At 43.1% G+C, this 27,500-nt stretch overlaps 1 protein-coding gene across 1 annotated transcript in view; it reads right to left on the minus strand.

Annotated features, from left to right (window-relative positions):
• Positions 1–27,500, minus strand: part of col5a3b (collagen, type V, alpha 3b) — a gene marked incomplete at its 5' end in the record, with an annotated part of 48,971 nt that overhangs the window by 17,347 nt on the left and 4,124 nt on the right. Inside the window, 12 exons of the mRNA XM_079813315.1 lie at positions 13,949–14,032; positions 14,196–14,270; positions 14,351–14,413; positions 14,510–14,605; positions 14,899–15,021; positions 15,871–15,984; positions 16,701–16,823; positions 18,092–18,254; positions 21,194–21,380; positions 23,292–23,459; positions 25,373–25,642; positions 25,743–26,231. Coding sequence (XP_079669441.1) covers positions 13,949–14,032; positions 14,196–14,270; positions 14,351–14,413; positions 14,510–14,605; positions 14,899–15,021; positions 15,871–15,984; positions 16,701–16,823; positions 18,092–18,254; positions 21,194–21,380; positions 23,292–23,459; positions 25,373–25,642; positions 25,743–26,231 — 1,955 coding nt within the window. The remainder of the gene's footprint in view (positions 1–13,948; positions 14,033–14,195; positions 14,271–14,350; positions 14,414–14,509; positions 14,606–14,898; positions 15,022–15,870; positions 15,985–16,700; positions 16,824–18,091; positions 18,255–21,193; positions 21,381–23,291; positions 23,460–25,372; positions 25,643–25,742; positions 26,232–27,500) is intronic.

Here is a 27,500-nt window from a genome sequence, read left to right on the forward strand (position 1 = left end):
TAGGATGTTCTGGGTGGTTGATAGGGTGTTGCTATGGTGTTGATAGGATGGTATGGGTGGTTACTAGGGTGTTATGGGGGTTGATAAGGTGTTGCTATGGTGTTGATAGAATGTTCTGGGTGGTTGATCGGGTGTTGCTATGGTGTTGATAGGATGTTCTGGGTGGTTGATAGGGTGTTGCTATGTTGTTGATAGGATGTTCTGGGTGGTTGACAGAGTGTTGCTATGGTGTTGATTGGGTGTTGCTATGGTGTTGATCGGGTGTTGCTATGGTGTTGATCGGGTGTTGCTATGGTGTTGATTGGGTGTTGCTATGGTGTTGCTAGGGTGTTCTGGGTGGTTGATCAGGTGTTGCTATGGTGTTGATCGGGTGTTGCTATTGTGTTGATCGGGTGTTGCTATGGTGTCGATTGGGTGTTGCTATGGTGTTGCTAGGGTGTTCTGGGTGGTTGATCAGGTGTTGCTATGGTGTTGATCGGGTGTTGCTATTGTGTTGATCGGGTGTTGCTATGGTGTTGATTGGGTGTTGCTATTGTGTTGATCGGGTGTTGCTATGGTGTTGATTGGGTGTTGCTATGTTGTTGATCGGGTGTTGCTATGGTGTTGATCGGGTGTTGCTATGGTGTTGATTGGGTGTTGCTATGGTGTTGCTAGGGTGTTCTGGGTGGTTGATCAGGTGTTGCTATGGTGTTGATCGGGTGTTGCTATTGTGTTGATCGGGTGTTGCTATTGTGTTGATCGGGTGTTGAAACACAATTGCTAGGACGTTCTGGGTGGTTGCTAGGGTATTCTGTGTGGTTGCTAGGATGTATGCTGTACAATTGCTAGGACTTTCTGGGTGGTTGATCGGGTGTTGCTAGGATGTTCTGGGTGGTTGATAGGGTGTTGCTATGGTGTTGATAGGATGGTATGGGTGGTTACTAGGGTGTTCTGGGGGTTGATAAGGTGTTGCTATGGTGTTGATAGAATGTTCTGGGTGGTTGATCGGGTGTTGCTATGGTGTTGATAGGATGTTCTGGGTGGTTGATAGGGTGTTGCTATGTTATTGATAGGATGTTCTGGGTGGTTGACAGAGTGTTGCTATGGTGTTGATTGGGTGTTGCTATGGTGTTGATCGGGTGTTGCTATGGTGTTGATCGGGTGTTGCTATGGTGTTGATTGGGTGTTGCTATGGTGTTGCTAGGGTGTTCTGGGTGGTTGATCAGGTGTTGCTATGGTGTTGATCGGGTGTTGCTATTGTGTTGATCGGGTGTTGCTATGGTGTTGATTGGGTGTTGCTATGGTGTTGCTTGGTTGTTGCTATGGTGTTGCTAGGGTGTTCTGGGTGGTTGATCGGGTGTTGCTATGGTGTTGATCGGGTGTTGCTATTGTGTTGATAGGGTGTTGCTATGTTGTTGATAGGATGTTCTGGGTGGTTGACAGAGTGTTGCTATGGTGTTGATCGGGTGTTGCTATTGTGTTGATAGGGTGTTGCTATGTTGTTGATAGGATGTTCTGGGTGGTTGACAGAGTGTTGCTATGGTGTTGATTGGGTGTTGCTATGGTGTTGATCGGGTGTTGCTATGGTGTTGATTGGGTGTTGCTATGGTGTTGCTAGGGTGTTCTGGGTGGTTGATCAGGTGTTGCTATGGTGTTGATCGGGTGTTGCTATTGTGTTGATCGGGTGTTGCTATGGTGTTGATTGGGTGTTGCTATGGTGTTGCTTGGGTGTTGCTATGGTGTTGCTAGGGTGTTCTGGGTGGTTGATCGGGTGTTGCTATGGTGTTGATCGGGTGTTGCTATTGTGTTGATCGGGTGTTGCTATGGTGTTGATTGGGTGTTGCTATGGTGTTGATCGGGTGTTGCTATGGTGTTGATCGGGTGTTGCTATGGTGTTGATTGGATGTTGCTATGGTGTTGCTAGGGTGTTCTGGGTGGTTGATCAGGTGTTGCTATGGTGTTGATCGGGTGTTGCTATTGTGTTGATCGGGTGTTGCTATTGTGTTGATCGGGTGTTGCTATGGTGTTGATTGGGTGTTGCTATGGTGTTGCTAGGGTGTTCTGGGTGGTTGATCGGGTGTTGCTATGGTGTTGATCGGGTGTTGCTATTGTGTTGATCGGGTGTTGCTATGGTGTTGATTGGGTGTTGCTATGGTGTTGATCGGGTGTTGCTATGGTGTTGATCGGGTGTTGCTATGGTGTTGATTGGGTGTTGCTATGGTGTTGCTAGGGTGTTCTGGGTGGTTGATCAGGTGTTGCTATGGTGTTGATCGGGTGTTGCTATTGTGTTGATTGGGTGTTGCTATGGTGTTGATCGGGTGTTGCTATGGTGTTGATCGGGTGTTGCTATGGTGTTGATTGGGTGTTGCTATGGTGTTGCTAGGGTGTTCTGGGTGGTTGATCGGGTGTTGCTATGGTGTTGATCGGGTGTTGCTATTGTGTTGATCGGGTGTTGCTATGGTGTTGATTGGGTGTTGCTATGGTGCTGATCGGGTGTTGCTATGGTGTTGATCGGGTGTTGCTATGGTGTTGATCGGGTGTTGCTATGGTGTTGATCGGGTGTGGCTATGGTGTTGATCAGGTGTTGCTATGGTGTTGATCTGGGTGTTGCTATGGTGTTGATCGGGTGTTGCTATGGTGTTGATCAGGTGTTGCTATGGTGTTGATAGGATGTTCTGGGTGGTTGATCGGGTGTTGCTATGGTGTTGATCGGGTGTTCTGGGTGGTTGATCGGGTGTTGCTGTGGTGTTGATCGGGTGTTGATCAGGTGTTGCTATGGTGTTGATCGGGTGTTCTGGGTGGTTGATCGGGTGTTGCTATGGTGTTGATCGGGTGTTGCTATGGTGTTGATCAGGTGTTGCTATGGTGTTGATCGGGTGTTCTGGGTGGTTGATCGGGTGTTGCTATGGTGTTGATCGGGTGTTGCTATGGTGTTGCTCAGGTGTTGCTATGGTGTTGATCGGGTGTTCTGGGTGGTTGATCGGGTGTTGCTATGGTGTTGATCGGGTGTTCTGGGTGGTTGATTGGGTGTTGCTATGGTGTTGATCAGGTGTTGCTATGGTGTTGATAGGATGTTCTGGGTGGTTGATCGAGTGTTCTGGGTGGTTGATCGGGTGTTGCTATGGTGTTGATCGGGTGTTGCTATGGTGTTGATCGGGTGTTGCTATGGTGTTGATCGGGTGTTGCTATGGTATTGATCGGGTGTGGCTATGGTGTTGATCGGGTGGTTGATCGGGTGTTCTAGGTGGTTGATCAGGTGTTGCTATGGTGTTGATGGGGTGTTGCTAGGGTGTTCTGGGTGGTTGATCGAGTGTTGCTATGGTGTTGATCAGGTGTTGCTATAGTTTTGATAGGATGTTCTGGGTGGTTGATCAGGTGTTGCTATGGTATTGATCAGGTGTTGCTATGGTGTTGATCGGGTGTTCTAGGTGGTTGATCAGGTGTTGTTATGGTGCTGATCGGGTGTTGCTATGGTGTTGATCGGGTGTTGCTGATCGGGTGTTGCTATGGTGTTGATCTGGGTGTTGCTATGGTGTTGATCGGGTGTTGCTATGGTGTTGATAGGATGTTCTGGGTGGTTGATAGGGTGTTGCTATGGTGTTGATCGGGTGTTGCTATGGTGTTGATCGGGTGTTGCTATGGTGTTGATCGGGTGTTGCTATGGTGTTGATTGGGTGTTGCTATGGTGTTGCTAGGGTGTTCTGGGTGGTTGATCAGGTGTTACTATGGTGTTGATCGGGTGTTGCTATTGTGTTGATTGGGTGTTGCTATGGTGTTGATCGGGTGTTGCTATGGTGTTGATTGGGTGTTGCTATGGTGTTGCTAGGGTGTTCTGGGTGGTTGATCGGGTGATGCTATGGTGTTGATCGGGTGTTGCTATGGTGTTGATCTGGGTGTTGCTATTGTGTTGATCGGGTGTTGCTGTGGTGTTGATAGGATGTTCTGGGTGGTTGATAGGGTGTTGCTATGGTGTTGATTGGGTGTTCTGGGTGGTTGATAGGGTGTTGCTATGGTGTTGATCGGGTGTTCTGGGTTGTTGATAGGGTGTTGCTATGGTGTTGATAGGATGTTTTGGTTGGTTGCTAGGGTATTCTGGGTGGTTGATAGGGTGTTGAAATACAATTGCTAGGACGTTCTGGGTGATTGCAAGGGTATTCTGGGTGGTTGCTAGGATGTTGCTATACAATTGCTAGGACTTTCTGGGTGGTTGATCGGGTGTTGCTATGGTGTTGATAGGATGTTCTGTGTGGTTGATAGGGTGTTGCTATGGTGTTGATCGGGTGTTCTGGGTGGTTGATAGGGTGTTGAAATACAATTGCTAGGACGTTCTGGGTGGTTGCTAGGGTATTCTGTGTGGTTGCTAGGATGTATGCTGTACAATTGCTAGGACTTTCTGGGTGGTTGATCGGGTGTTGCTAGGATGTTCTGGGTGGTTGATAGGGTGTTGCTATGGTGTTGATCGGGTGTTGCTATGGTGTTGATCGGGTGATGCTATGGTGTTGATCGGGTGTTGCTATGGTGTTGATCTGGGTGTTGCTATGGTGTTGATCGGGTGTTGCTGTGGTGTTGATAGGATGTTCTGGGTGGTTGATAGGGTGTTGCTATGGTGTTGATTGGGTGTTCTGGGTGGTTGATAGGGTGTTGCTATGGTGTTGATCGGGTGTTCTGGGTTGTTGATAGGGTGTTGCTATGGTGTTGATAGGATGTTTTGGTTGGTTGCTAGGGTATTCTGGGTGGTTGATAGGGTGTTGAAATACAATTGCTAGGACGTTCTGGGTGATTGCAAGGGTATTCTGGGTGGTTGCTAGGATGTTGCTATACAATTGCTAGGACTTTCTGGGTGGTTGATCGGGTGTTGCTATGGTGTTGATAGGATGTTCTGGGTGGTTGATAGGGTGTTGCTATGGTGTTGATCGGGTGTTCTGGGTGGTTGATAGGGTGTTGAAATACAATTGCTAGGACGTTCTGGGTGGTTGCTAGGGTATTCTGTGTGGTTGCTAGGATGTATGCTGTACAATTGCTAGGACTTTCTGGGTGGTTGATCGGGTGTTGCTAGGATGTTCTGGGTGGTTGATAGGGTGTTGCTATGGTGTTGATAGGATGGTATGGGTGGTTACTAGGGTGTTCTGGGGGTTGATAAGGTGTTGCTATGGTGTTGATAGAATGTTCTGGGTGGATGATCGGGTGTTGCTATGGTGTTGATAGGATGTTCTGGGTGGTTGATAGGGTGTTGCTATGTTGTTGATAGGATGTTCTGGGTGGTTGACAGAGTGTTGCTATGGTGTTGATTGGGTGTTGCTATGGTGTTGATCGGGTGTTGCTATGGTGTTGATCGGGTGTTGCTATGGTGTTGATTGGGTGTTGCTATAGTGTTGCTAGGGTGTTCTGGGTGGTTGATCAGGTGTTGCTATGGTGTTGATCGGGTGTTGCTATTGTGTTGATCGGGTGTTGCTATGGTGTTGATTGGGTGTTGCTATGGTGTTGCTAGGGTGTTCTGGGTGGTTGATCAGGTGTCGCTATGGTGTTGATCGGGTGTTGCTATTGTGTTGATCGGGTGTTGCTATGGTGTTGATTGGGTGTTGCTATGGTGTTGCTTGGGTGTTGCTATGGTGTTGCTAGGGTGTTCTGGGTGGTTGATCGGGTGTTGATCGGGTGTTGCTATTGTGTTGATCGGGTGTTGCTATGGTGTTGATTGGGTGTTGCTATGGTGTTGATCGGGTGTTGCTATGGTGTTGATCGGGTGTTGCTATGGTGTTGATTGGGTGTTGCTATGGTGTTCTGGGTGGTTGATCAGGTGTTGCTATGGTGTTGATCGGGTGTTGCTATTGTGTTGATCGGGTGTTGCTATTGTGTTGATCGGGTGTTGAAATACAATTGCTAGGACGTTCTGGGTGGTTGCTAGGGTATTCTGTGTGGTTGCTAGGATGTATGCTGTACAATTGCTAGGACTTTCTGGGTGGTTGATCGGGTGTTGCTAGGATGTTCTGGGTGGTTGATAGGGTGTTGCTATGGTGTTGATAGGATGGTATGGGTGGTTACTAGGGTGTTCTGGGGGTTGATAAGGTGTTGCTATGGTGTTGATAGAATGTTCTGGGTGGTTGATCGGGTGTTGCTATGGTGTTGATAGGATGTTCTGGGTGGTTGATAGGGTGTTGCTATGTTGTTGATAGGATGTTCTGGGTGGTTGACAGAGTGTTGCTATGGTGTTAATAGGATGTTCTGGGTGGTTGATCAAGTGTTGCTATGCAGTTACTAGGGTGTTCTGGGTGGTTGATAGGATGTTGCTATGCAGTTGATAGAATGTTCTGGGTGGTTGTTAGGATCTTTCAATGCAGTTGCTAGGGTGTTCTGGCTGGTTGTTAGGATCGTTCAATGCAGTTGCTAGGGGGTTCTGGGTTGTTGCTAGGATCGTTCAATGCAGTTGCTATGGTGTTCTGGGTGGTTGACTGGGTGTTGCTATGCAGTTGCTAGGGTATTCTAGGTGGTTGTTAGGGTGTTTCAATGTAGTTGCTAGGATGTTCTGGTTGGTTGTTAGGATCTTTCAATGCAGTTGCTAGGGTGTTCTGGGTGGTTGCTAAGTGTAATACTGAAGTAAAAAAAATATATTAAAGAATTGTTCACTCACTTTTTCTCCAGGGACTCCTTGAGGACCAACGGGCCCTTTCTTCCCTTGATCTCCCTGGTTGCACACACACACACACACACACACACACACACACACACACACACACACACACACACACACACACACACACACACACACACACACACACACACACACACACACACACACACACACACACACACACACACACACACAGATGTTTATGAACCTCATGAACATTTATTCATATTGAGGTTGATGTGTGTAAATGGAGTGTGTTTTACCCGGTGACCCTTGTTTCCAGGCAGTCCAGGTAAACCATCAAACCCTCGGTCGCCCTGATAATGACACACACACACACACACACACACACACACACACACACACACACACACACACACACACACACACACACACACACACACACACACACACACACACATACACACACACACACACACACACACAGACAACATCTCAGGTGTCCTACAGGCTCACAAATGAGATAATTTATTGTGTCTCCATCCTCTGATGTTCATCTTCATGTCTTCAGTGTCTGATTCGTCTCCTCTAACATCTCATGTTAACTCATTATGAGGAACAGTGTGTGTTTGATGGGTCAGAAACATCTGCAAACTCATCACATAACTTACTTTAGTTCCTGTTTCTCCTGGTTCACCTCTGCTTCCGTCGATCCCGCCGCGACCCTGAACACACACACACACACACACACACACACACACACACACACACACACACACACACACACACACACACACACACACACACACACACACACACACACACACACACACACACACAGGTGTATATCAGGTGTTCAGGCAGGCGTCTGCTGGTGTGTTTTGTGTACAGATGAGACTCACCCTCTTGCCTGGTTTACCGTTGAGTCCCGGAGCCCCTGGGAGCCCACGAGGACCCTAAACACACACACACACACACACACACACACACACACACACACACACACACACACACACACACACACACACACACACACACACACACACACACACACACACACACACACACACACAGAAGAGACTTCATTCACAAACACTTAAAAATCGTTATTATTCCAAACTATGGTATTGTGTGTATGTATGTAGAGTGAATATGAATATCTGATGAGCGTCATAATCTCATACCGGTGGTCCTGTGTATCCATGATCCCCCTTCAGACCCCGCGGCCCTGGATTACCCTGACAAACACACACACACACACACATTTTTACATTTTCAAACAACATCACTTAGTCTGATTTATAAGATGTTTTCCTCATGGGGACCAAAAAATGTCCCCACAAGGACGAGGATTTCGGATATTGCCATCTTTGTGGGGACATTTTGTCCCCATAACGTAGGGATTACCAGTCCACACACACACACACACACACACACACACACACACACACACACACACACACACACACACACACACACACACACACACACACACAAACACACAGTCACAAACACACAGCTACAAACACACAGCCACAAACACACGCTTCTTCACTCATATTAAACGTCATTTATGATCTGATCATTTGAGCTCTGTTGATTTGGTTTCTATTTGTTCTTTTGTTTGTGTAATTGTCCAGATGAAGATAAAACTGTAAATGATGAAACTGATGACACACAATCTCAGCTGCTGTCTAATACAGAGCACAAACACACAGCAGCACTAGAGGGCGCCACACACACTCACACACTCACACACACTCACACACTCACACACACTCACACACACACACACACACACACACACACTCACACACTCACACACACACTGAAGAATGAGACTGACAGTCACCAAACCTCATGTCAAACATCTAAATATTAATTTTCCATAGACTCTTTTTTACAAATACAGACTAACCTAACACTGATCTTAATAGAAAACAAAAACTACATTTCTCACATCATAATGTTTGAATCGCATGCATTGGTTGTGCAGACACACTCACCAGCGGCCCCGGGCGTCCAGTGAGTCCCAGCGGCCCCGGCGGTCCTTTCAGAGACAGCTGAGACACACACATCACACACATCAGGACGCGCGTTCGTCAATGTGATGCAAACCATGTTCAAAGTGCATTAGGACAAATATGAATTATGAATGACCATTAATGTAGCAAACTTTTTTAGGGAGTAACACAATATTGAAACAGATTACTTTCCATAAAAAGTAGCTATGTAACACAAGTACACTTGTACACTTCCGAAACTGGTCTAGACTTATTCAAACATCAGGAGTTAGAGTAGAGTTAGTGTAGAGTTAGTGTAGTTAGTGTAAATCTAGTGTAGAATTAGTGTAGAGTTAGAGTAGAGTTAGTGTAGTTAGTGCAAATCTAGTGTAGAGTTAGTGTAGAGTTAGTGAAGAGGTAGTGTAGTTAGTGTAAATCTAGTGTAGAGTTAGTGAAGAGGTAGTGAAGAGGTAGTGTAGTTAGTGTAAATCTAGTGTAGAGTTAGTGAAGAGGTAGTGTAGTTAGTGTAAATCTAGTTTAGAGTTAGTGAAGAGGTAGTGAAGAGGTAGTGTAGTTAGTGTAAATCTAGTGTAGAGTTAGTGTAGAGTTAGTGAAGAGGTAGTGTAGTTAGTGTAAATCTAGTGTAGAGTTAGTGAAGAGGTAGTGTAGTTAGTGTAAATCTAGTTTAGAGTTAGTGAAGAGGTAGTGAAGAGGTAGTGTAGTTAGTGTAAATCTAGTGTAGAGTTAGTGTAGAGTTAGTGAAGAGGTAGTGTAGTTAGTGTAAATCTAGTGTAGAGTTAGTGAAGAGGTAGTGTAGTTAGTGTAAATCTAGTTTAGAGTTAGTGAAGAGGTAGTGAAGAGGTAGTGAAGAGGTAGTGTAGTTAGTGTAAATCTAGTGTAGAGTTAGTGAAGAGGTAGGGTAAAGGTAGTTAGAGTTAATGTATAGTTAGTGTAGAGTTAATGTATAGTTAGTGTAGAGTTAGTGTGGTGTTAGTGTAAAGTTAGTGTAGAATTAGAGTAGAGTTAGTGTGGAGGTAGTGTAAATGTAGTGTAGAGTTAGTGTAGAGGTAGTGTAGAGTTAATGTATAGCTAGTGTAAAGATAGTGTAGAGGTAGTGTATAGTTAGTGTATAGCTAGTGTAGAATTAGTATAGAGTAAGTGGAAAGATAGTGTAGAGGTAGTGTAGAGTTAGTGTAAAGATAGTGTAGAGTTAGTGTAGAGTTAATGTAGAGTTAGTGTAAATGCAGTGTAGAGTTAGTGTAGAATTAGTATAGAGTTGGTGTAAATCTAGCGTAGAGTTAGTGTAAAGGTAGTTAGAGTTAATGTATAGTTAGTGTAGAGTAAGTGAGGAGGTAGTGTAAAGGTAGTGTAGAATTAGAGTAGAGTTAGTGTAGAGGTAGTGTAGAGTTAATAATAATTATAATAATTTATTACATTTATATAGCTTTTTCTAGGCACTCAAAGCGCTTTACATAGAAGGGGGAATCTCCTCAACCACCACTAATGTGCAGCACCACCTGGATGATGCGACGGCAGCCATATTGCGCCAGAACTAACACACACCAGCTGATTGGTGGAGAGGAGACTGAGTGATGAAGCCAATCTGTATATGGGGATGATTAGGAGGCCATTAAGGACAGGGGCCAATGGGCAAATTTGGCCAGGATGCCAGGATTACACCCCTACTCTTTATCGAAGGACATCCTGGGATTTTTAATGACCACAGAGAGTCAGGACCTCGGTTTAACGTCTCATCCGAAGGACGGTGCTTGTTACAGTATAGTGTCCCCATCACTATACTGGGGCGTTAGGACCCACACAGACCACAGGGTGAGCGCCCCCTGCTGGCCTCACTAACACCTCTACCAGCAGCTACCTAGTTTTCCCAGTTGGTCTCCCATCCAGGTACTAACCAGGCTCAGCCCTGCTTAGCTTCAGTGGGAAACCAGTCTTGGGCTACAGGCTGATATGGCTGCTGGCTAGTGTAGAGTTAGTGTATAGTTTGTGTAAATCTAGTGAAGAGGTAGGGTAAAGGTAGTTAGAGTTAATTTATAGTTAGTGTAGAGTTAATGTATAGTTAGTGTGGAGGTAGTGTAGAATTAGAGTAGAGTTAGTGTGGAGGTAGTGTGAATTAGGTGTAGAGTTAGTGTAAAGGTAGTGTAGAGTTAATGTATAGCTAGTGTAAAGATAGTGTAGAGGTAGTATATAGTTAGTGTAGAATAAGTTTAGAGTTAGTGTAAAGATAGTGTAGAGTTAATGTATAGCTAGTGTAAAGATAGTGTAGAGGTAGTATATAGTTAGTGTAGAATAAGTTTAGAGTTAGTGTAAAGATAGTGTAGAGTTAGTGTAAAGGTAGTGTAGAGTTAATGTAGAGTTTGTGTAAAGTTAGTGTAGAGTTAGTGTAGAATTAGTATAGAGTTGGTGTAAATCTAGTGTAGAGTTAGTGAAGAGTTAGTGTAGAGGTAGTGTAAAGGTAGTTAGAGTTAATGTATAGTTAGTGTAGAGTAAGTGTGGAGGTAGTGTAAAGGTTAGGGTTGGGTATCGTTTTGGTTTTTTTCGATTCCGGTGCCAAACCGATACTTTTAAAACGGTTCCGGTGCCTAAACGGTGCCTGAACCGATACTTAAAAAAAAAAAAGGCTACAAAACGAGGTGGATGACATTAAATGGCTTTTTATTTATTTTATTTTTATTTAAATTGAACCATTTATTAAAAGTTGAATGTATACTTAAATGTATGAATATAAATAAATACAAAACACAATTTACTTATTTACAAATTATAATTGACTTATTTACAAATTCACAGTAAAACCTAAGCCACCTAACCCAACTACAACAGGCCTAATATAACTCTAAATAACAGTTACAGTAATAACAGCAGTTAGCCTAGTCTGTATTCTTGCTCTGCTACTAACCAGCTTCGAGCTTCAGCTTTATTTTGAAATATGATCATATTCTCTGGCTAAATATTTTAGAACGCATCGCCTTAATGTTTCCATGGCGACGCGTCATGTTTCTCACATGACACACAATAGCGCTGACAGCTCAGCTGTATCGGGTTTATTTAGCTTTTTCTTTTTATTCAAAATAATCACAAACTTCTTAACTGTGTCACGAACTATCTGATGTTCAAATGTGTGAGTGAATGTGTGTTAGTTGATCTATAAAGCGCAATGGGCGGCGCCATGTTAGTTTGCGCCTCAGAATCGGATCTGTCAGATTTACAACACTTGAGTTCATTCTCGTATCACGAAATACATGAAAGTAAGTGACCAGTAAACTGGAAGAAGAATAGAGTAAACTATATAGTTACTATATAATGTGCATGTATCTGATGTTAATAAAACACGTAACGTTAGTCAAATTATAACCGTCTGAAAGGATTGTCATAGCCGCTTTCAATATATTGGCACCGGGTTTCGGTACCCAACCCTAGGTAAAGGTAGTGTATAATTAGAGTAGAGTTAGTGTAGAGGTAGTGTGGAGTAGTGTAGAGGTAGTGTAGAGTTAGTGTAAAGGTAGTGTAGAGTTAATATATAGTTAGTGTAAAGATAGTGTAGAGGTAGTGTTTAGTTAGTGTAAAGATAGTGTAGAGTTAGTGTAGAGTTAGTGTAGAATTAGTATATAGTTGGTGTAAAGATAGTGTAGAGTTAGTGTAGAGTTATTTTAGAGTTAGTGTAGAGGTAGTGTGGAGTTAGTGTAAAGATAGTGTAGAGGTAGTGTAGAGTTAGTGTAGAGTTAGTGTAGAGGTAGTGTGGAGTTAGTGTAAAGATAGTGTAGAGGTAGTGTAGAGTTAGTGTAGAGTTAGTGTAGAGGTAGTGTGGAGTTAGTGTAAATATAGTGTAGAGGTAGTGTAGAGTTAGTGTAGAGGTAGTGTGGAGTTAGTGTAAAGATAGTGTAGAGGTAGTGTAGAGTTAGTGTAGAGTTAGTGTAGAGGTAGTGTGGAGTTAGTGTAGAGGAAGTGTAGAGTTAGTCTAAAGTTAGTGTAGAGGTAGTGTAGAGGTAGTGTGGAGTTAATATATAGTTAGTGTAAAGATAGTGTAGAGGTAGTGTTTAGTTAGTGTAAAGATAGTGTAGAGTTAGTGTAGAGTTAGTGTAGAATTAGTATATAGTTGGTGTAAAGATAGTGTAGAGTTAGTGTAGAGTTATTTTAGAGTTAGTGTAGAGGTAGTGTGGAGTTAGTGTAAAGATAGTGTAGAGGTAGTGTAGAGTTAGTGTAGAGTTAGTGTAGAGGTAGTGTGGAGTTAGTGTAAAGATAGTGTAGAGGTAGTGTAGAGTTAGTGTAGAGTTAGTGTAGAGGTAGTGTGGAGTTAGTGTAAATATAGTGTAGAGGTAGTGTAGAGTTAGTGTAGAGGTAGTGTGGAGTTAGTGTAAAGATAGTGTAGAGGTAGTGTAGAGTTAGTGTAGAGTTAGTGTAGAGGTAGTGTGGAGTTAGTGTAGAGGAAGTGTAGAGTTAGTCTAAAGTTAGTGTAGAGGTAGTGTAGAGGTAGTGTGGAGTTAGTGTAGAGGAAGTGTAGAGTTAGTCTAAAGTTAGTGTAGAGGTAGTGTAGAGTTAGTGTAAAGATAGTGTAGAGGTAGTGTGGAGTTAGTGTAGAGGTAGTGTGGAGTGAGTGTAAAGATAGTGTAGAGTTAGTGTAGAGGTAGAGTGGAGTGAGTGTAGAGTTAGTGTAGAGTTTGTGTAGAGTTAGTGTAGAGGTAGTGTGGAGTTAGTGTAAAGATAGTGTAGAGGTAGTGTAGAGTTAGTGTAGAGGTAGTGTGGAGTTAGTGTAGAGTTAGTGTAGAGTTTGTGTAGAGTTAGTGTAGAGGTAGTGTAGAGTTAGTGTAGAGGTAGTGTAGAGTTAGTGTGGAGTTAGTGTAGAGGTAGTGTGGAGTTAGTGTAGAGTTAGTGTAGAGGTAGTGTAGAGTTAGTGTAGAGGTAGTGTAGAGTTAGTGTGGAGTTAGTGTAGAGGTAGTGTGGAGTTAGTGTGGAGTTAGTGTAGAGGTAGTGTGGAGTTAGTGTAGAGTTAGTGTAGAGTTAGTGTAGAGGTAGTGTAGAGTTAGTGTAGAGGTAGTGTGGAGTTAGTGTAGAGGTAGTGTGGAGTTAGTGTAGAGTTAGTGTAGAGTTAGTGTAGAGTTAGTGTAGAGGTAGTGTGGAGTTAGTGTAGAGTTAGTGTAGAGTTTGTGTAGAGTTAGTGTAGAGGTAGTGTAGAGTTAGTGTAGAGGTAGTGTGGAGTTAGTGTAGAGGTAGTGTAGAGTTAGTGTAGAGGTAGTGTAGAGTTAGTGTAGAGTTAGTGTAGAGGTAGTGTAGAGTTAGTGTAGAGGTAGTGTAGAGTTAGTGTGGAGTTAGTGTAGAGGAAGTGTAGAGTTAGTCTAAAGTTAGTGTAGAGTTAGTGACTGACCTTGGTGTGCTGCAGGATGGCTTGAGCTTGAGCTTCTTGAGCTGATATGACGGGACCCAGACGAGCATCACCACCAGACTGAAACTAACACACACACACAGACACGTGAGACCATACTCACATATGAACCGGTTGAGTTTGGCTCATTTAACTTTTAAACAATAGTTTATTCGTCAATTCAAACGAAGTATTAAAACAAACGTCTCTGTATGTTCATTTAGATTGACAGACAGTCAGTGACACACACCGGTAACATCAGCAGGTTGCCCGGAGGTCCAGGTATCCCATCAGCCCCTGCAAGTCCTTGACGGCCCTCAGGACCCTAGTGAGAGACAGGCAGTGTAATAGTGTGCAATATCAGTCATGAGCCTGGCGATCGTGACGTGTGTGTGTGTGTCTCACCGGGTCTCCTGGATCTCCGATCGGTCCCGGGGCTCCCATTGGACCATGTTCACCCGGCGGCCCCTGCGGGAAACAACCCAAACACACCGTCTGTCACTGACACACACACACACACAAAACATGGTAAACACAGTCATGTGATGTTGCAGGTGAGGTTACCTCAGCACCAGGCAGGCCCGGGGGTCCCATAATCAGAGTCCCCTCTCCCAACACCGCCGGCTCGCCCTTCTCTCCTTTCTCTGGCCCGGGTGACGACTGAAGGAAAGAGTCTTCATATGTCACATGATTTATAATATTATCATATTCATCAGCATGAGTGCATTTATTCCATAACCACAATCACAAACAAAAAAACTTCAGATTCAAGATTTATTACAGTTCATTTTTTGTCTTAGTTCGTGTTTTTCGCAACAATATTGCGCGTTCACACAGTCCCAGTTAGTGTTTAGTGATGTCTTAGTCATTGAAGGAAAGGTTGTTAACATCTGTGAATGAAATGAAGAGAAGAACGAGTGTGACATTTAGAGGAGAGGAGAGGCAGACGGCACCTGACCACTGAAGAACTGCTCCTGTCTCTCTGCCGGACGGAAGTCATACTCGTCATACTCGTGATACTCGGTGTACTCCTTAAAATACTCCGTCTCGTTCTCAGCGTCCTCGTACTCCACTATCTGAGACACACACACACACACACACACACACACACACACACACACACACACACACACACACACACACACACACACACACACACACACACACACACACACACACACACACACACACACACACACACACACACACACACACACACACACAACACACACACACACACACACACACACACACACACACACACACACACACACACACAGCATGAGAACATCACTGTAACTACTGAGAAATTGTGCTTGAGTTCAAGTACAGACACTACAGAAAAACCTTCACTCAATTAAATGTCTAAATGGCCGTTCACACCAATAATAACGAAAGTATAACTATAATAATAATCGTTCTGTTTATTATAAGCGCTGTGGTTTTGTCGTCTGTCTCTTTAAATGTTTGAGCTCTTTAAAGCAGGGTTGATTCTTATTGGCTGTCAGTGTTTTTATTGTTCGTCCGCTGGAAAATAATCGCTCTGAAAGTGATTCCAACGATAACGTTTCCTCTGTGCCTTTATCTTTAAAATGAAGAATGGTTATTAATATTAAATCTTTATTGTTATCATTATACACAGCAGAAGCTCCAGTGTCAAATTAACTCTCCTGGGAGTGTAAGTGAGTCCACACTCAAGAGTGTTGAAGTTAATGACATAAAGAACTGATTAATTGAGTGATGATTGGCCATTAGTTATGAACACCTGATGATAACAAGCAGAATTACTGAAGGATAATGTTTATGCCACCATTATGGTGATCAGTGTTTGCTTTAGTTGGGCTCTTGACCCAGATTCACCCAAATCAGACTTAAGTTTTGTGAAGTACTGTTATTCAAATACACACACACACACACACACACACCTCATACTCGGTGACATTGTCTCCAGCAGTCGAGATAGACAGGTCATTGTAAAGGTCGTTGTAAAGGTCATCGTCAAACTCTTCTTCGATTGGCTTCCTCGGCGGCTTCTTGACCTGCATCACCATGACAACAGACACCATCGCTATTTTTCCATTCATTTTTCTCATAGGAAATTTAAAAACTCTTGGTTAAATCATAATCATAAGCCATGAAACAAACCAACCAGCTATGAGGAGACAATACACACTGTGACAGAACTACAATCCCAAGAAGCACTGCAAATTACATCATCAAATTAAAATCACGGAGGAATAAAAAAACGACGATGCTATACAAACTATATATTTTACATTTATTACAAAATATCCATATGTATGTGCATGTCATGTCTGGGGTTGGTGGAGATTTCATGGATAATTCTGCAGAATATTTGACTTTATAGCAGGTTAAATATGGATATTTTTCTTTCACAAACGCATGGATCCGCTTCAGAAAGCCTTTATTCACCCCTGGAGCCGTGTGGAGCAGTGTATGATGGATGGATGTGCTTTTTGGGTGAGTAAATCATGGGCTAATTTTCATTTTTGGGTGAACTGTCCCTTTAATGGCTTCAACAAATCTCGTAGCTCACAGTAGGTCTGTCTTTATATTGGGTTATGAGTTGTTGTCTGTGGAGATCTGAGTCTGTCTCAGTGTTTGTCTCTGTAAATCACAGGCGCTGAAGGGCGTGATCTAAACACTGGCTCCGGTCCCTGACAGCATGTTCAACACTGAGCCAAACAACACACACGAGTGCCAGACACGCTCATTATACTGTGGGCGGGGTTACCTCCACGGGGTCCAGCGATAGGCTGTTGTAGGCCAGGGCGGAGTCACAGTCAGGAATGTGGGTGTGGCAGTAATCGGCCGCAGCTCTGGGGTCTGGAGCGATTAACAGCTGCTGAATCTCTCCCTGAAACACACACACACGTGTTCCTGTAGGACGTCACACACTTTCACTGTGTTGTAATCAGCTAGATGACATCGCTGGTGATGGTGAGAAAGATGAACCCTCCTAATGGCTCTCAGGATTGCACTTGGTTATTAAACGGTTTAAAACACTGCTGTTTTGTCCTGAGATGTTGTGATTTTTTCTCACTTAGGGTCGTGCATATGCAACATTTCAAAACATAAATGTGTTCAGGAACGAATGGAAACATTGATGGTGTTTGTCCTTGCGATTCACCAAAAATCAACCATTTAGAAACCAGCAAAGAATCAGGCTAAACTATACTAAAATACATGAGGCTTCACTGTTTGAGTCTGTGTGATTATGTTTTTGCTTATTCTCAATCACTAGTCTGATATAAATAAGTATGAAACACATTTGAAGAGGTTTTAGAGGCAGATACAAACACTACAAATACTGTTAGACACTGTTTTACACTTACTTTGTCAAACTGACGCTAACACAAAGAGTGAGACTTTTGAACACAATAGGAGTGATATAATTGCACATATTTAATATTATTTGTGTTTTATACATGACTCAATATTGTTGATTTTTAGTGAATTGGATAGAAACCAATGAGAGCAACACAACCAAAGGCGAACTTCAATACAACAGGGCAATTATTATATTGAATATAAATACACTACTGTACAAAAGTCTGGGGTCAGTGAGATTTAAAATAAATTAATTAATACTTTTATTCACAAAAACTGATCAGAAGTGACAGTAAAGACTATTACAAACGATTCTGTTTCAAATCAACGCTGTTCTTTTGAACTTTCTAATCCTGAGAAATAAAATGTGTTTCACAGTTTCCACTGAAATATTAAACTGTTTTCAACAATGATAATAATCATAAACGTTTCTTGAGCATCAAATCATATTACACGGCCAAAAAATGCTTTTCTTAGTATTTGTGTCTTGTTTCCAGTCTTAATATCTATAAATTGTTAAATCACGATGCTTTTACTAGATGAGTAAAATAACACAAGATATTTGTTCTTGTTTTCTGGAAAATAAAATCAGAATGAAGTGAGTTTTTGCTTAAAACAAGCTAAATGATCTGCCAATGGGATCAGAAAAACCATCAGTTTGGGCCAGAAGTCTCTTTATGATGAGATAAACGCAGAAGAGACTGTTTTAGAAACATTAGAAGAGCTTGTGTTGGTGTAACAGACAGTAATGCGGCGTGACCTCACTGACCCCGTCTGTAATCAATCCTCACTCACCTCAAACACTTCTTCATCCAGAAGTCTCGTCCCGAACACCGTCACTCCCTCCGTGCTGACCCTCGGCTCAGGCCCTCGAGGGAGGTCAAGGGTCGCCACCTTCTGACAGTCCAGGTAGAGCGTGACCTTCTGACCCTCCACGCTGTAGGCCACTCTGTGCCACCTGTACGGTCACAGCGAGTTCATCATCGCACATCTGCAGGCTGATTCACGGCTTTTAAAGAGTCAAAATCGATCATCCTGTCTTCGTTTACTCATTCTCACGGCGTTCAAACATGCATGACTTTCTTCTGTGAAACTGTGAAAATAACTGACAAATAGCGGGCAGCAATTATCAGGGTTCAAGCGTTTAAAGGCCTTTAAGCACATATGTATAGAAAGATATTATGTTTTATTTAGCAAGCATGTAACCACTTAGATCATAGACGTAAAAAGACCATTTACAGCCAATACAGGCAATATTTCCTATGGTAAATTGCCTGTATTGGCTGTAAATGGTCTTTTTAAGATTTAAGGCTTTTTAAGATTTTTAAAGATATTTAACAGTTATAGCGTCACCTATGGTCCAATATCCCTTAAAGTTGGCAAACTTGATTAGAATCACATGTCGCATGTGCTCACCTATTTTCGTGAAGTTCTGAGCTTTCGTTTACGATATATAGGCTTTTGAGTATATTTTGCCACACACATTTTATAAAGGACCCTGCTACCCAAAGGGTAAAGTAAAAATGTTTTGATAACTATTGATCTAGAGAATTGTACTGCATTAGGTTTATTCAGATTGAGCGAAAAACCTAGGACTAGTTTGCACATTAATTTAATAATATTAATATTGATTAATATTGATATTCACTCCCCAGAGAATCTTGCTCCACTGGTTTGGTTCCAATCAGACCAAAAACCTAGGACTAGTTTGCAAATTCTTTACATAATTGTGAATATATAATGAGCGATTCGATTGACAGCAGTGGTTCTTGAGGCAAAGTTGTTCAGTATGAGGAGATCTATCAAATGATATGAATATTAGGTGGATGTGTGAAACACCACATGATTACAGAGGCATAAGTCAAACATGCCCACCAAGTTTCGTTACGATCGACCTCCGTTAACCCAAACTTCATTGGCGGCCATATTTTTTGAGATACGCCAATGTCCTCATAGACTCTCATGGCACCTTGGACAAAGACACAGCATACCAATTTTCAAGTCAATCGGACCAGCGGTTGAGTGGTTACAGTCGTTTTCATGTTTTTTGCATGTTATAGCACCACCAAGTGGCCAATCGTAGCGTTTTTCGTCACGTGACCTCAAGTTTAGCAGAAAATATCTCGTTCCGTTCACGAGTTATAGCCATTTTAGTAAAAGTGGCCCCGATCACATCGAACATTTTGCCACTCATTAGCAACCGTGAATCGAAATTTCAAATATTAATTTAATAATATTAATTAAATATTGATATTCACTCTCCAGAGAATCTTGCTGCACTGGTTTGGATCTGATCAGACCAAAAACCTAGGACTGGTTTGCAAATTTTTTACATAACTGTTAATATATAATGAGCAATTCGATTGACAGCAGTGGTTCTCGAGGCGAAGTTGATCGGTATGAGGAGATTTATCAAATGATATGAATATTGTGTAGATGTATGAAACACCACATGATTACAGAGGCATAAGTCAAACATGCCCAACAAGTTTCGTTACAATCGACCCCCGTTAACCAATGGCGGCCATGTTTTTTGAGATACGCCAATGTCCTCATAGACTCTCATGGCACCTTGGACAAAGACCAATTTTCCCAATTTTCAAGTCAATCGGACAAGCGGTTTAGTGGTTACAGCCGTTTTCATGTTTTTTGCATGTTATAGCACCACCGAGTGGCCAATCACAGCGTTTTTTGTCACGTGACCTCAGATTGTGCTCATAAAAACGTGTCCCAAGTTTATCGAAGATATCTTGTTCAGTTCACGAGTTATAGCCATTTAAATAAAAATGGCTCCGTCCACATCGAATATTTTGGCGCTCATTAGCGACCGTGAATCGAAATTTATGAACTTTTTTTCATAAATATTGATATTCACTCTCCAGAGAATTTTGCTGCACTGGTTTCGGGCAGACCAAAAACCTAGGACTAGTTTGCAAAAGTAGGTTTTTTCGAAAAAATCCAAAATACCTGAATATTTCGCCTACGCCAAACGCTTTAGGAGTTATGATCCATTTCACACTTTTGAGCGCTGTAGCGCCCCCGTCAGGCCGATTGGGGCGAGCTTTGGTGTCATTGTAGGCGGTGAGAGCACTACCAGCCCTCAAAGTTTCAAGTCTCCACGACTCACGGTTTGGTCTGCTCGATCCGATTTAGAGGAGAATGCTGCATCATTGTAATAATTAGCAATTGCAATAGAGTTTCAGGGCTTGAACCGCTAATAAAAGCATCACGGCATTCGTCCATGTGACTCGCGCTCTACATTTCAAAGCTTCTGAAGTCACATGACGGTTATCCAGTCATGATCTTCAGCTCCAATGAACCGAACTCAAAAACCAGTTCAATTCACGAACGAAGCAAACAGCTCATTCAAGCTCTAACTCAACAGAACAACTCTCATGAAAGTTTGAATCTTATGACTCTTTACAGCTGAATTGAATTTGTTTCATAACTAATACATTTTTCCCTGTTTATCATAGTAAAGCTGCTTTGAATCAATCTGTATTGATTCAGAACAAAAGCAATACTCTATTCACAGGTGTCAGTTTGGGTTTGTTCCACACAAAGAATCATATGAGTTCAAAAGAGTCATATTCACCTCCTGTGTGATGCTTTAATGTCATTTTGAAGTCAGCGTTTCATTATATGGATAATAATAACTCGTTTGTGGTTCACAGAAGAAAGAAAGTCACTGAATATTCATGTTTGGGCGAATGATTAACTTCAAATAACAAACTATCAGCACCATGTCCTGTTCTAACCAGAGATTCAGACTCATTGATGCTCTTGTTTTCACATTTACTGGAGAAATGACCGAAGATATCAAGTCTGAATGTATTCAGTGTGTGGCGACTGAAGGGCTGGTCATGTGACCTCTGGATGAAGGAGGGCGTCACTCACTTGCCGTCGGCGAGGTTGATCTTCTTGAATATGGGGTATAGGTCGGGCGTGGGCTGGCCGTTCTGGTCCTCGTAGAGAAAGACGGGCGAGCGACCGAGCTCCAGGCCCAGCTGCTGCACACCCTCACTGTCATACACCGACAGCAGGAAACACTGAGCTCCACGCCGCGCACGCACCGTCACCAGCACTGAGAAATCCACCGGGAACGCAGAGTCTGGACACACACACACACACACACACACACACACTTCAGTGTAGATCAGCTGCTCTCTATGTGAATATACAGTGTGATTTATTTCTCCGATCAAATCATCATTACTCCAGTCTTCAGAGTCACATGACCCTTCACTAATCTTTCTCATATGAGGATTTATGATTATTATCAGTGTTGGAAAGGATTCTTCGATGAAAAGAACAGCATTTATTAGAAATATAATCGTACGTCTTTACTGTCACTTTTGATCCATTCAATGCGTCTTTGATGAATAAAAGTATCATTTTCTAATCTTACTGACCTCAAACTTTTGAATATCAGTGTATTTAATTAGTGCTGGGAATCGATAAAAAAAAATTAACTAATTAATCAATTTTTTTTCTGTAATTAATCGCAAGTTTTTTATATTTTTGTAGATTTTAATATTTTGATATTGTAATTATTTCAGTTGCTCTCCAAATTAATGTAGAAACAATTTAAAGACAGCATATTTTAAATATGTGTTGTAATGTCATGTTTTTATGAATGAAGGCCAGTATCACTGATACTAATGTCTCTATGAAACATTAAAGGGTTAGTTCACCCAAAAATTAAAATTGTGTCATTAATGACTGACCCTCATGTGGTTGGACACCCGTCAGACCTCCGTTCATCTTCAGACACAAATGAAGATATTTTAGTGTAAATCTGATGCTCTGAAAGGCCTCCATTGGCTCAACTTTACACTCTCAAGACCCTTAAAAGACACTAAAGACTAAAGTTACAAAGTCCATCTCACTACAGCGGCTCTACAATAACTTTATGAAGACCAGAATAGTTTCTGTGCGCAAAAAAACCCTAAATAACGACTTATATAGTGATGACGATTTCAAAACACGGCTTCAAACACGATTTCAAAACACAAGCTTCGAAGCATTATGAATCAGTGAGTCGATTCAGCGGTTCAGAGCGTTATGAATCAGTGAGTCGATTCAGCGGTTCAGAGCGTTATGAATCAGTGAGTCGATTCAGCGGTTCAGAGCGTTATGAATCAGTTAGTCGATTCAGCGGTTCAGAGTGTTATGAGTCAGTGAGTCGAATCAGCAGTTTGAATCGCCAAATTTCAGCAGTTTGGCGGTTTGACACGCGATCCGAATCATGATTCGACTCACTGATTCATAACGCTTCGAACGCTTCGATTTACACTAAAATATCTTCATTTGTGTCTGAAGATGAACGGAGGTCTGACGGGTGTCCAACCACATGAGGGTGAGGAATTAATGACAGAATTTACATTTTTGGGTGAACTAACCCTTTAATGACGTCACATTACAGTATAACTGAAAGCTTCCAATTTCAATATTTATTAGGCTTTAAAAAAACAACTTTTAATTTAAAAACAATCTTAAAACAATCTTTACATAACCCCATTATAATAAATGTTATTTTTACCTGTGGCCTTCCCTGTTAGACATGTAATGGTTATCAAACACCTTTCTTAACTGCATAAATAATAAATTAAATATAGATGAATCATCATTAAAGCTACAAATTTTCTCTGTTCCCGTCGTTCTGTGATGAACATTAATGACAGGCATCATCAGTGCTCCTGTCACTTTAAGAACAGCCGCTGACGAACATGAAAAGAACAGCATTTATTAGAAATATAATCTTTTGTAACATTATAAATGTCTTTACTGTCTCTTTTGATCTGTCCTTGATTAATAAAAGTATAATTTTCTAATCTTACTGACCCCAAACTTTTGAATATCAGTGTATTTAATAAAGTGTATTTGAAGTTAACCTAAGAAATGTATCTGTATATAACAACAGTGGGAGTCTATGGTCTGTCTGTTTACAGTGTGTGTGTGTGTGTGTGTGTGTGTGTGTGTGTGTGTTACATACCTGGGAAGAGCTGATTGGTCGGAACACTAACTTGGATTTTCTTCTCAATCTTATAAGCGAGATCCGCCTCCTCTGTGCCCCGCCTACTGGTACACAGCCCCGCCTCCAGGGACACGCCCTCCATGGAATCTGATAGGTCCAGAATCTTCAGCACATCGATGGGATCGGCTGAGGGAGATGACACTTACAGTTACTAAAGGCTAATGAACAGCCCTCACATCTGTGTGTGTGTGTGTGTGTGTGTGTGTGTGTGTGTCTGTGTCTGTGTGTGTGTCTGTGTGTGTGTGTGTGTGTGTGTGTGTGTGTCTGTGTGTGTGTCTGTGTGTGTGGGCATGTTTTTGTGAAATATCAGGACACAAATGTGTATAATGACATGGGTATTACAAAAAAAGGGAGAAATATGAGGACGTTCCCCATGTCCTCACTTTTCAAAATGCTTATAAATCACACAGAATTAGTTTTTTTTAACAGAAAGTGAACTGCACAGTCTCCTGTGAGGGTTAGGTTTAGGGGCAGGGGCAGTGTGTGTGTGTGTGTGTGTGTGTGTGTGTGTGTGTGTGTGTGTGTGTGTGTGTGTGTGTGTGTGTGTGTGTGATGGGTAGGTTTAGGGGCAGTGTAAGGGGATAGAAAATACGGTTTGTACGGTATAAAAACCATTACGCCTATGGAATGTCCTCACATTTCACAAAAACAAACGTGTGTGTGTGTGTGTGTGTGTGTGTGTGTGTGTGTGTGTGTGTGTGTGTGTCCGTCTGTCTGTCTCAGCTGTTAGGAAACACACTGACACCGTCACCTATGACTGACAGCAGTGAAAGCCGAGTGTGTGTGTATGTGAGTGAAGGTATCTACATGCAGGTCTGGACTGGTCATGTGTCTCTTCACATGTGTAATACCTGCATCTGCAGCACACACACACACACACACACACACACACACACACACACACACACACACACACACACACACACACACACACACACACACACACATACTTCTATCGAAAAGTTCTCAGTATGACTAGCATGTCTTTAACACACAGAGAAACATCTCTCAGCAGAAAATCTTAACTCATTTGGAAAGACTTTCACAACAATCTATAGATCAAAGACACAACAGCAGCTGCAGGGGAGTGTGTATGTGTGTGTGTGTGTGTGTGTGTGTGTGTGTGTGTGTGTGTGTGTGTGTGTGTGTGTGTGTGTGTGTGTGTGTGTGTGTGTGTGTGTGTGTGTGTGTGTGTGTGTGTGTGTGTGAGAGAGAGAGAGTGTGTGTGTCTGGGAGCCAGATGTGAATGACGACATGAGGGTGAATTAAGAAATGCAGTCCAGATTGTCAGACATTTTACATTTGTGTTTTTATAAAGGGCTTCTTTCATACACTCACACATTCCCTCACACAAACACACACACACACACTACCCAGTAAACTGCAGAGAAACATGATGACACAACATCACTAACGGATTCGAGACAGGTGCGTCTGCAGTGTCATTAAAAGTGTCTGCACACTCCTCTGACCCCGCTGACCTTCACCTTTGACCTTTCACTTTCATTCCTGATCCAGTTACAGACTTTCTCTGCTCAGGCACTTTCAGAGTCACGGTTACTTCCCACTTCTACACCCTTTTGTGCTCCTACTGTGGAGAACAAATAAGACAGAAGATCTTCAACCTGTTCTAGAGTTTTGACAATCGGTCACTGCAAACGGTCCTTTACAAGAAGATTCCTCAGAAGAAAGCCATATATCCTGTCTAATGACACAAGGGTGGATTCAGGATTTGAAACTATATCCCTGCTAACAAAAACATCTTCTTAGGACATTCTTAGTCACGAGTTGTCGAGGAATAAGGAATACGAATGATTAGGAATACTTCAAATAGACTTCACTGGAAAACAGGAGAAATATGACCCGAGACAATAACAGACAAAGGGAGTATATACACACATAGTAAATGAGGGAACTAAACAGGAACAGCAGGATAAAGATGAACTAATGTGACAAACTAGGAAATCAGGAGGACAGACACTGAGCAAACAGAAAAAGTCCCAGACAGAAACAAAAAGAGAACATGATTGAGACATTACGAGACAAAGCTGTGTCCTCATGGTGTACAATTCCCAACTGAGGAGGGAGGAAGGTGTGTGTGGAGCTGGGGAAGGTCAGGGACCTGGAGGAGTTGGAGGACATGGTGAGGCCGACGGTGGGAGGAGCCATGGTGGAGCTGACGGTGGGAGGAGCCATGGTGGAGCCGACGGTGGGAGGAGCCGTGGTGGAGCCGACGGTGGGAGGAGCCATGGTGGAGCTGACGGTGGGAGGAGCCATGGTGGAGCTGTGCCTGAAGGGCTGGGCAGAACCTGAGATAGAACCAATCGACTGAGGCAAATCCACGGCCCAGAAGCCCAAGGTGAAACTTCTGGCTCGCGGGGCCGAGGTGGAGACGGGGACTCGGCTGACCGGGGGGACGACGAAGCAAACAAGGAGGATGGAGAAGCCTGGTGGAGCCGAAGGGGTGGAGGACACCCGGAAGTCCGTGGCGGAAGCTGAGCGATGACTGACTGAGGTTGATCCGGAGGGACGAGGGAGCCCAGAGACAGACGGGCCACACTGGAGACAAGGGAACGCATAGGCGAGGGGGAGCCGACAGGCTGACGGGCCGAGGTGGAGACATGGACCTGGAGGCCCGAGGTGCAGCCGGGGACTGAGCTGGTGGAGGGGAAGCCTGAAGCGAAGCTGAAGAGCCGCATGGAGCTAGCGGTGGGGGCAGAGTTGAGGAGCTAGGTAACACCAGTGGAGCCGACGGAGATGGGACCAGGAAGTCAGGCAGAAACATTGGTGGAAGAAGATCTCCAGATGGGACCGGCGAAGAAGGCAAGGTTTTGAGTCTGGGAACTGGATCCGGCTCTGGTTCTGGGACGATCTCGATGGCTGCCTCAGGCTCGCAGGCTGTAAAGGGGAGGCTCCAGCCCAAATACCCCAGAACATTTCAGTGTTCGGGGAGGAGGAGAAGGCGCAGCGCTGGTAAGTCCATTCTGATCTTGTCTTTACTTGTTTAATTACTATTAAATTAAGGTATTTAGCACATTTCCTATGTACTACTGCACACCCAAAGTGCTTTAATCATATGAGAGGTCTCTCTTCAACCAGCACCAGTGTGCAGCATCCACAGAACAACGACGCCAGTGCACTCACCACACACCAGCTAGGGAGAGGAGAGGAGAGAGTGATCCAGCCAATTCAGTGGATAGGGATTATTAGAAGGCCATGGAAGCAATTTGGCCAGGACACCGGGGTTGTACCCCTACTCTTTATGAGAAGAGCTATGGGATTTTTAATGACCACAGAGTCAGGACCTCGAAGGACGGTACTTGTTACAGTACAGAGTCCCCATCACTATACGGACACAAGCCACAGGGTGAGCATTCCCTGACCTCACTAACACCTCTTCCACCCGCAAACTGGTTTTCCCAGGAGGTCTCCCATCCAGGTACTGACCAGGCTCAAGACCTGCTTAGCTTCTGTGGGAAATCAGTCATGGGCTACAGGGTGATATGGCTGTGACAAGAGTTGTTGAGGAATAAAGAGTATGAACGCCTGGGAAACGAGGAAATCAGGAGGACAGACAGAGCAAATGGAAAAAGTCACAGAAAGAAACTCAAAGCAGAACATGATCGTGACAGTTTTGCATATTTTTTGGTTATGTGAACATTAAGGAAACATTCTGTTTTATCATTTTGCAAACATGTGAACGTGTAACAAGAAACCAAAATACTGATCTGAAGAACCTAATGAAACCACCAAGGACTATTCACAACTCAAGAACCCTGCACAGCCAAACATAAGTCTCGATTAGAAGAGAGCTCTTTACTGAGCTTACAGCACTGAAGAAGCTGTCGCTCAAGACCCAACCGTTGCTGACCGGGTTTGAACAATTCTCCACTATAGATAGATTCACAGATAACCTGCCTGATCTGTCTCAGTGTACCCAAACACACACATGAACGCGAGGAAATGATGAGCAGTATGAGCACCATTTTCTCTAGTACATTAGAAACGGTTGCACCGATCAGATTAAGAAAGGTGAAAGAGAAAAGTACTGCACCGTGGTACAACAATATTACTCACGCTCTCAAGAGAGAAACTCGTAATCTAGAGCTCCAGTCTGGATCCAGCCTCTTATGAAGACTTCAGATGACCAACACCTGTGAAGAGACG

This window comes from Gobio gobio (assembly GCF_949357685.1).
Source record: "Gobio gobio genome assembly, chromosome: 3".
Taxonomy (NCBI): domain Eukaryota; kingdom Metazoa; phylum Chordata; class Actinopteri; order Cypriniformes; family Gobionidae; genus Gobio; species Gobio gobio.